The 10,640-nt window shown below is 40.8% G+C and overlaps 1 protein-coding gene across 1 annotated transcript in view; it reads right to left on the bottom strand.

Moving 5' to 3' along the window:
* Window positions 1-1,032: 1,032 nt before the first annotated feature.
* The window catches only part of FRMD6 (FERM domain containing 6), a 52,873-nt gene continuing 43,265 nt past the window's right edge, over window positions 1,033-10,640 (bottom strand). The window contains exons 7-14 of the mRNA XM_063290527.1: window positions 9,317-9,472; window positions 7,694-7,759; window positions 6,070-6,138; window positions 5,393-5,567; window positions 4,890-5,228; window positions 3,785-3,919; window positions 3,090-3,181; window positions 1,033-2,294 (exon numbers count right to left, since the gene is read on the bottom strand). Coding sequence (XP_063146597.1) covers window positions 2,010-2,294; window positions 3,090-3,181; window positions 3,785-3,919; window positions 4,890-5,228; window positions 5,393-5,567; window positions 6,070-6,138; window positions 7,694-7,759; window positions 9,317-9,472 — 1,317 coding nt within the window. The 3' untranslated portion in view covers window positions 1,033-2,009. The remainder of the gene's footprint in view (window positions 2,295-3,089; window positions 3,182-3,784; window positions 3,920-4,889; window positions 5,229-5,392; window positions 5,568-6,069; window positions 6,139-7,693; window positions 7,760-9,316; window positions 9,473-10,640) is intronic.

Below are 10,640 nucleotides of genomic sequence, written 5' to 3'. Positions count from 1 at the left end.
CCAATGGGTGAAGGGTCCCTAAAGCACAATGGTAGAGAGGTAAGGAGGCAAAGATGGACCTCGAAACTCCTGGCGGAGATTGAAATCCTCAACCGTCTTGGGGAAGAAGGTGAAGAGGATGTGTTGGTTATTGAGATACGTGTTTCTGACAGTCTGGCACCCGGAAGCCCACAGCGAAGCAGCAATATGTAAAGATTTCTTCTAATCTACTAAAAATGGGCAAGTATTCACAATCCATTTTTAAGTTATAAAATGCTACACTGGATTCTTTTTTGCTAAGAGTACAGGGGGGCTGGATTCATACATCACTCTGAACTGGTAACTGAATCAACCTATTCCTGGGTTTGCACAAAGCAATTATAAACTAAGCAAGGGACTGGGCTGTGAAGTATACCAAGTCACCATAACAATCAAGGTTAAAACTAACCAAGTTTAGCAAGTTGTACAGTTGCTAGGCATTGTGTTGCAAGCCCAGCCACAGTGTTGCAGGGAAATCTTACTGGACAGCATTTTCTTCTATCTCTGTTCTATTGGTACTCACTCCTTCCCTCCACATCAGTGTGCTTGGACAATGGAAGGGTTGGCCGTCTTGCAGTGGGCCCCCCTAAAAAAGATCTCATGTTGCTTTGTTCTTCAGTGATTGGAGCATGGCAGCTGATAGAGCTTTTGTCACAACCTATGACAGACATAAAATCAGAGCATTCCTTTTGAAAGTCACACTTGTTCATTGATCTTATACTGGAACAGGATAGAAATCTCCCCCCTTTCCATAAAGGAGAGAGGAACATCTCACGATACATGGAAGCAAACTGTTTTAGTTAAAAAAAAGAAAAAAAGAACTACATTATCGGGGTGGGGAAGCCATGTTGCAACACAGAAACAACTCTTCCCCCTTATTACGCTCCATAGCAAAAAAAAAAAAGGCATTTCTTAACCATGTGTGAAATTTGCATTTACACGATTGTCTATACATGCAGTTTGAAAGAAAGGAAGCATTTTTTTTTTAAAAAAGCATTGAAATCAAAACCAAAATAAAACATCAAATGGGTTTTATATTTTCAAAAATACATTAAACATATACTCTTTTCCGCAATGTGCATATTTTTATATTCTCTCTCACACGTGCATACGCTCTCTCTCCCGCTCTCTCTCTGAACTTAAGGTACTTTGGTCAGCAAATCCTATTGCTACATCCTCATTTATTCTTAAGGGTTTCCCCCCTTTTGAAACAACAAAGCTTCCAGAAGGTTTCCCAAACCACCTAACATCTATTTTGGGATTTTTTTGTTTACTTGTTTTGGTTTTTTTTGTTGTTGTAAACTTTACAAAACAGCACAGAGGTTCCATTTGGATCAAACTCACATACTTTTTTTTTGTGAGGGGGAAGATCACAAGATGGATTAATTGCATCTCAAGTTGCTTTCACCCTCTGAGCAACTTTTCTACACAGATGTCCTTTGGGTTAGTTATTGCTTACAGCTTTGTCTTGATGTCACCCACTTTGGAGGGTGCATTTCTTTGGCTTGACAGGGCACAACAAATGGGGGAGCAGAGAAGAAATAAACTGATATTCTCACAGGGGGAAGAACTGGACTGCAAAGGTGACGGAAAAATCTACGGTATGCATAGCACAGAAGACTTAGAGCTTCCATGAGGCAAATAAAAAAATACAGATAAAGAGATATATTTATACTTAAAGTAAACATTGTGCATCCTCCTTGTGAGACAAGAGGTACTCCAAATTGGCCACTTTCAGAAGAAGAGACCATGTCTTCTAGATCCAACTGATTTATATCCAAATCAAATTCTGCCTCATGGCAAGCATTGGTGCTGAAGAGCCTACGTGTAGGACAAGCATTTATAAAAGTGCAACAGTTTACAAGGCCTTGATTTTTTTAGCATCCTGGGAAAAACGTTGAGGGGAAAATTCCTGTATGGCACATCAGAAAGGGGTTTTGGAAATGGAAACGCTTGGCTGAGTTTTTCATTAGAGTTTCGTTGAGCACCCATCAGACAACAAATTCTGGAACGTCTTCATGGGCAAGATCCAAAGAAAAGTATTTGCTGGCTCTTTTGACAGGGAAAGTGTTTTGGATGTTGATGCACTGTTGAGCTAAACAGCCATTACAATACAGGCCCTCTTCAGCCAATCCATGGCCACACCCAAATGTGTAACTCTGTGCTGTCTCTTGACACAGGCTCGCCAGGCGCAAGAAGTCTTTTTGGTAGAGCCGAATGTCATCCAGACTCAAGCTGTGGCGATCAGTGGAGGTCCTTGGCTTATGGCAGATGGTCTGTAGAAAATAAGTAAAGGTTTAATTTGCCCTTTCTCATTCTGAAACCCTCAAGCTGTGTCGAACAACACCGGTTATCTCTGGCTAGTATGTTCTTTAAATACAATTTGCTATTGATCAAAATATCCTGAGGGGTTTTTTTGTTGATGCTTTGAACTTGACTTGGAGAAGAATGATCTCTTCCCACATTTAGCCTCTTCTCTAAGGAGAACAGGAATTTGAAAAAAACACATAGGCTGGGTTCAAACAATGCATTAAATTGTAAACTTGGGTTAACAAAACACAATGGCTGTATTCACATCACATGTTGGTTTCAACAAACAAATCATATTTTGTGTGATAGTCCTTCACACAACACACCAGGATAAAGATTGTATTACCATAAGACACTGATCTACCTGCTACTGAGTTACATTTTAGCCTAGTCTGGCATGTTGTGTAAACTCAGCCAAACAGAATCTTCACTGTTACTTTTGGATTATCCCAAGGCTTAAAGTGCCTGATAAGGTGCCTTGTCAAGGAATAATCCAGTGTATTTGTTTCACTTCTCCTCTTTCTGCCTGCAGTCATAGCATTGCAAATGGAGAAAGGCAGAAGACATCATTAAGTAATGTGAGATGCTTGAAATGCAACAGATAAATGAAAAAACATGGAAAGGATTTTTCTATCATTCCAAAAACAGTGGTTTTGCCTCCATTCCTGCTATGATTAGCTACCATTAGAATGTTACCTTATGTCATAATCATCCACCCAATCAGTCTGCAAGATTTGGTTCTCCCATCACAATTCACAAACCTGTGGCAATGAATCAATGCTCTGGCCACGAAGTTTCACCACTGTCTCTGAGGAGCTGGAAGTAGACGAATTCACGTCTTTGACAACTAATCCTGAGTTAGGTGACAAGAAAATAAAACAAAAAGAAGTGAGATGTTTTCATGATTCAATAATCACTCAGTTTTCATGGTACTGTAAGTATTGCTCAGAATACGGTACATTTGAAGTTCACCTTTTGCACTGTACTGCATTGTAAAATCGTATGACCCTGCTATCTTTTAGCTAGTCTTTATGGAATTTGAAGTATAGCAGCCATGAGTCAATGGAATAAATACAACCTTCCTTAACTAGGTACTCTCCATATCTGCAGAACTTCAATTTCTATAAAGCTCACCCATCATGATTCATGCTAACTGGGGATTATGAAAGACGAAGCCCACCACTTTTGGAGGATCCTGGCTGGGGAAGGCTGTCCTAACAGATCCCTGAAAATTATTTGAGCAAAGGTGGTCAGAATTCATCCTGCTATGGCACAATTTGGTATATTAAATACAAGATGTTAAAGTTAAGACTGATATAGCTACTCCCCTTGAAATTGCTAACTTGAAATGGTTACTTCTTTACTGACCATTAAATCATTATGTTGTTTGTAGTGTATATATGGGCATTTCTTTGAAACTTTATAATAGTAATAAAAAGAATATCAGGTGTATTACCTGAATGTCCGTTAAACTTTCTGGCCATCAGCATGTCCTCTGTGATGTAAATGCAGACATCAGGGTTGACATCATCCAGAGATGTTTCGCTTGTTGGCTCTAGATCTCGAGGATCATCAACCAGCATTTCTATTTCTGAAACAAAGAGAGGATAAATGTCAGGTGAGAGGAGGATCTGGAACAGCTACATTGACAAGACTGCGGTTTCAACAAAACATCATCTCATCTGCACAATAGCTATCGATGATTCTGGGGAAATCCAGACAATACAACACCACTTTTTTGTAATGTTTGAGCCCCAAAAAATACAAAGGGAGAGTACAAGACACAGGGTGCCTCCCCCCAACCCCCATGAAAAGCAGCTGTGGGAGGCAGCAATCTAATGCAGAGAAATAACAGAGGAAGATGATGTGCACCCCTTTTCCTTGTAGGCTGTTTGTCCCACCAACTGTAGGACAGGATGAAATCCACGTGGAAAGGATTAATAGCCCTCCACAGGCCATTTTGTCACTCACGATCACTTCCTTCTGGCAGCCAAGTTTCAATAAAAAGAAAAAAAAAAAAGCCTGACACCCATCGGGAGAACGCCTGTATGCTTTGGTCATCTTCTATGTCCTGCTTTTTATTCTTGAGAATATAGCTTTGGATATTTTTAATAAAAGGGGAAATAGGAAATATAGTAGTTAAAGAGATAATGAGGTAGAAACCAAAGCAGAAGAAGGATGCAGAGTCAGGGGATAGATCCTTCTACTTGAGCATTGTCTTTATTAGGAGTTTTCAAACTTTTTCAGGCAGCAGAAATTGTTAACTAAAAATTCCAGGAAGCTGAATCAAGAGGCAAAGCTCTAGTGATAAAAATTGGCTGTGTCTAAATGAACCCCATCAACTTCTCATGCATCCCTAGGGTTTTGAGGAACACCATTCGAAAAAACCCTGGTGCATATTGGCCTTCCCAGCCTGGTTCCCTGTTGGACCAATACCCAGAATCCCTGTAGCATCATGTTCTGGAACCTGAATCCCAATTCATGAAACAAACCAACCAACACACCAAACTCTATATTACTGGGTCAAGATTGTCAAGGATGGACTAAATACGGATAATTACCATCCTCCTGGGAGGAGTCCTCCTCCAGGCGTTCCTTCTCACTGCTTTCTACTCCAGAGGTGTGAGAACTTCCATGACTGGTCATAGAGCTGCAAGCTCTCAGCTGGCGATGGACAGCAGCCACCATGAATTCCTCCTCAGCCACCCGTTCCCTGGGCTTTGGATCGGTCTCAATCCCAGAGGTATGGGAGCTGCTATGGCTAGCAGTTGAGTGGCGGGAGAGACGCTTGTGCTTCACACTGCCTGAACTACTTCCACTGGCCCGGGAGCGCTTCTCCAATTGATCCATATCAAGGTCTAGAGCATCGCTGATGTAGGACTCACGGTATTGTTTTTTCTCTGGAAGAATCATACATGAAAGAATGTAACACCCATACTTAACCTGGCATCTGAATTATGGGCTCAGAATGATGGTGCATATCTGTGGCTTCATATACACTGGGTGCTATCATGAAGTCAGAAATGCATGTATTGTCTCAAATTGGCATAGGTGGGACTGCTACCTTCATTCTCCTCCAGCTTCCTGATCTGCCGCAAGACAGGCTGCAGGTTCATGTAGAGGCGGTGGCTATTGCTCAGGAGCTGCAGGAGGTGCCGAGATCGCAGAGGGCAGCCGGTGTAGTAGGTGAGCTTGCGAGCAGATGGCAGGCCATCAGGCAGAATCTCAAACCTCTTGCCCTGCAAAAACAAGAGACATATGCAGAAGTCCACCAACACATAGAGGCTTCCATTTAGCTTGGCTTTGTAGGGATTTTTAAAGTTCTCTCTTTGGTTGTCTCTACCTTACAGTGTTTGTCATATCATAGTGTATATGGCAGCCTTTCTCAACTTTTTGGCCCTGGAGGGACCCTTGAAATATTTTTCAGGCCTCGGGGAGCCCCTGTACATTCAGGCTCAAATATAGGCTGGAAGTTACAAAATTATTATATTTGTTTCAAGCGTAGGCCTGTATATATGCATTAACAGTGTTCCTAAATTAAAAATAATGAAACTTGCCTCTTTAATATGAAATTGCCCAAATTCAAAATAATATTTTAAATAAATTGTGATTTCTCAGGGAACCCCTAGTGACCTCTTGAGGAACCCTAAGGTTCCACGGAACACTGGTTGAGAAACCCTGATATATGGTATCAAAATACCTTCAATATAGAGGGTCCAACTTTGAGATTTTCCTACTCACCACAAAAACAAGTTTTCCTACATTTGTCCAAGGGAAGTCATACAGCAGTTGTCTTTCACTGTTTACATTCTGAAACAGAAGAAAAAAAAGATAACTTGATTGTGGTCCAGTTATCTTAGAAAGTGTATGGCTTTCAAACTGAAGTTATATGTACTGCTCACTGAATTCAGCCATTATTTTTCATCTCATAAGTTGAAAAGAAACACTGGACACTAAGCTGATGCATGAAGCTTTTTGAATGATTCGCTTGATGTGGTGCTTGTCACTTTGCATATGAGGTTCTGTTTCATGCTTTTGGCTGACTGATTAGATTGGGCAGATAACTTTTTTTTTTCTGTTAAGGGCTGCATTACCCTAAGAATAATCTAATGAGACTGTATTGCTGGTGAGGGTGTTGCTGGGACCCAAAGCGGGAAGAACCTACTCATCTTTCTTTCTCTTTGCTATTCCGTCCTCTCTTCAACTTCCTCTCCATTTAGCAAATAAATATTTTTGTAAGCAGTATTTTGAAATTACATCATGAATTACAAGTTATCTATTATCCTCACTGAGTCAGCATCAATTCCTGTTCCTCAGGTGGATCCATTTCTCAGCTGTGTTCTTTAATACCTTTATTTAGTTCCATTAAAGTCCAAACCTGGAACTTCCAGAAAGTTCTCCTTAAGCCATTCAACTAGCTGAGCAGTATCTGGGACTTTTGGCCATTCAGTTACCAACAGGGTATAAAATAATGCAGAAAGCATCATTCATTCATTCATTCATTCATTCATTCATTCATTCATTCATTCATTCATATTATTTCTTCCTTCTTAGAATGAAAGATGGCATAAATACCCTCTTCCATTTTTTCCCTAAAACAACCATTCCCAGCATTTCAGGTAAGCTGGGCTAAGAGAGAGGGACTAGGCTCAAAATCATCCAGTGAGCTTCCATAAATGGGGGTGGATTTGAGTCTTCTAATCCACCATCTTAACCACATCATCATACTGGTTCATGCTTTAGGTTAGGTCTGCATATGAGACTATGGAATTTCAACAATGAAATTTGTGAGTGTTTACTCAAAATGTTTTATTCACTCAGATAATGAGCTCTGCAGAATTAGGTTCAAAGAACAGCATTTTTAACAAAAATCTTTGTACTGAGCAGGAGAATCTTGTGACACCATGAAGGTAGCACTCTGGAGCACTTTTCAAGTGCCTGCCTTGCAAAAATTAGGCTTAGAAACATCCTCCTGTTCCCCTACCTTGTTGCAAAAAATGATTCAGCTCAACAGCAAGAACATGCAACATTTTCGAGATGAAGGGCCACACCTGAGCTTCAAATGTGCATGGAAAGTATGGTACAGAGGGCAGGACCAAAAAAATAATTTCATTTCATTTTAAGATTAAACTCAAGATCATTGTTCTTGAGTCAGGCACTTAATACTTTTCTCCTTTCAGATTAAAAAAAAAGTAGTTTTGGAGGTTTCTGAGCCCACACCCAAGGCTTTGAGGAATTACATAAGACCATGGGACCACACCTTGTGTGCTTCTGCCAGAATACTGAAAAAGGAATGGCCTCAATCATGTCTGGACAGGCAACCAAATGGCCCGTGTACCAATAAGTCAGTTATGGAAACATGTACCTGGAATATTTGGATCCCTCTTGTGGTAAGCCCAAGGGAGAGGGAAGCCTCAATTTCCTTCTTGTCCTACAAGAGAGAAAATACACTTGCATTATTTCCCCACATAACATTTGGCTCAAGGACAACATGAGTTGTACACATTTACACTGACTGACTGAGAAAAGAAGCATTCCTATATGAAGACCCAATGAAAGAAGAATTTGAGCTTTTTAGCACCACAATAGTTGGGTTGGACCGCGGCTCTCAAATCCCCAGGAAGACCAGGATGGAGATGCAGGTGCATAGCCCATGGACTACATTCATTCTCTTCGAGCATCATCCCTTTGGCACTTCCAAAATTATTTTGGAGTAGGTGAGATCAGCATTTTCAGCCTGGGGGTTTTCTTACCTTTGTTTTGCTTTGGAGGAATATTTGGAGGGAAGGCTTAGCTGATCTTGTTTTCCAACAGAATAGCTAGATGTTTCTGGGAAACTCACACATAGGGCAGCATCTCCTGCTTATTGCCTACAAACAACTGGTATTTGGAAGTACACTCCTTTGCAGACAGAAGCTCCGTTTAATGATTACAACTGTATTTGAACATATCTAAATACAGCAACTAAGATGGTCAGCTGGTAACACTGAATGTATGCACTAAGAGTTCATAAAAGAATATAAAGGCAGGAGGCCTATAAAAATCTTACAACATCTTCAAGTAGGATCAACTTTGCTGTGCAAACAACTAAATAGCTTCTTGGGGCAACAATAATTCAGTGAATGACAACTGAGCAATGAATGTATTGCTCTAAATGGGGTAGCTCTGGATTTTTAAAAGATTGTACAGCCTAATTCAGTATCTAGAAAAATCCACTCCAACGTATTATAAACAATCTGAGACTGTCTCCAGTCCTGGCTGTAATATTTGGAATGTGCACAAGTAAGACATCCATAGTGGAGCACTTGAATTTGCAAAAGGCAGGCCCTACAGATTTCATCCCAATGACTTTCCACAGTTCCTGCATAGTGGAACTCATGCTGCTATTGGGCAGTGCAAGGTTTGTTCATCTCAATTATTTGAAAACTGTTCAGCAAAGCAACGTATCACTCTCTGGATCAGGAACTGGGTAGCACATCTTCTTAAATGCAAGAGGGGAAATTAATTCTGGTCTGTTCCTACTGTTAACCCATCTCTCCTCTGAGCTATGTGCATTGCTCAACTCACTGAATAATCCATACTCCCCTTGTCATTTCGAGAAACATTTCGAACATTTGCTTGCAAAGCAGCTACTGAAAGATCATGACTGCACCCAGCAAAGATAGCGCCAATCCAGGTAGCATCCTCCAGAATCTCAGCTGCCAGACAGCACAATGCCCACAGCTTTAGAATTTATCACACCCCTTTATCACCATTTTAAAAAAGGGACTATAAAACTTGACTTACAATTTAAAATGTGTCTCTAAGCCTACCTCCAAAGAATTTTTTTATTTTATTTTTCATTTTATTTTTATGATGTGAAAGAATCTTATGATAGGGAAATTTTCAAAAATTATGACTAGGAGGCATCATCCCATAAAACGGTTAGAAGCTGCTCAACAGTAGTCACTTCACCCAAAGATACACTTGCTTCAACCTCACTCCATACCTTGTACAATCTATAATAATGGACAGCTACATCATCCAGCCGAACAGCCTCCTTGATGTACTTGAGATGGGCTTCAGAGGCAGTCAGAGCACATTGGTCTTTGTGCATGATGGGGATGTGTTTCAGGATGTAATCCTTCCCTCTCTTGGCCAACACCTGTCAAGAAGAGGAATACATATTAAATATTAGGGTATGGGTTCATATTCCCAGGCACCTAGCTCTTCAACTATTTATTCATTTAGTCAATTTATATGACTCTGGGTGGTGGACAGTGTTAAAAAAGTAAGAGACAGAAACACATACAAACATTAAAATACACAGCAGCTGAGAAAAACCACAACAATCATTAGCATAGCCAGGAGACAGCCTCCTTTGCACATTGATTGCAGCCTTCCCCTCTCCAAACATCTTGGAGGCAATGAAAATGGCACTTATGCATTTCCTGGGACATTTTAAGGCATTAAAAGATTGCTCTATTTCAGAATAACCAAGGGGTGAAGAATATAAAAACAACCCTGTTGAATCAGGCTTAAGCTTGCCTTAATTCAGCATTTTGTTTCTTACAGCGGCCAACTTCTGGGATGGATATATTTTCATTCTCCTGAAAGCAGGAGATGAAAATATGCACATCATCCACCACTGTTCCCCTGAAAGTGATATTTGGAAGCGTGCAGCCCCTAGCCCAGAGGCAACAGTGAGCCTTCAAGACCAATAGACCTGTCCTCCAGCACTGCATGTGCTAGCAGACATCCACGTCATTCAAAAACAAAGCAAAGCAGAGGAGATATTAAAACACTCCTGGGGAGGTGGCTTAAAACGGAAACAGTGAATCAACACTGTTGAGAGGTTATCTTCTTCTTACCTGGCAACTTTACACTGACAGTTATCTTGGGAGTTGGCAGAACTTGAAAAGAGCTCAGTTCATCTACTAGAAAAGCTATCAAACCATGTTTCCATTATACAATATTTGAAGGAAGGTTTCATCGCAAGCAGTTGATGCATGAAACTGCCTTATGCTGATAGGCCTTTTGCCATAAACAATAATAGGCTGGATAGACCCATTTTCTCTGACTGTCATCCTCCAAATATATTGGAGCCACAACTCTCAGCATACCCAGGTCAGCACAGGCAACGTATCTGCAGGGCACAAGGCTGGTCTGCAACAACCAGGAGACACCTTTCCAGCACCTCCTTATTTTTCACAGAGACAAGAGAGATTGAGCCTGTTATCTTCTGCACCCAATAGCTCGTTTGCTACCACTGAATTATCATCTTAGCACAAGTCCTCCCAGAAAGATTCCAAGATGAGTTGGCCAGTTGGCTC

This window comes from Candoia aspera, chromosome 1 (assembly GCF_035149785.1).
Source record: "Candoia aspera isolate rCanAsp1 chromosome 1, rCanAsp1.hap2, whole genome shotgun sequence".
In the NCBI taxonomy this organism is placed as follows: Eukaryota; Metazoa; Chordata; class Lepidosauria; order Squamata; family Boidae; genus Candoia; species Candoia aspera.
The sequence above is the reverse complement of the archived record's forward strand: the minus strand, read 5'-3'. Positions and strand labels throughout refer to the sequence as shown.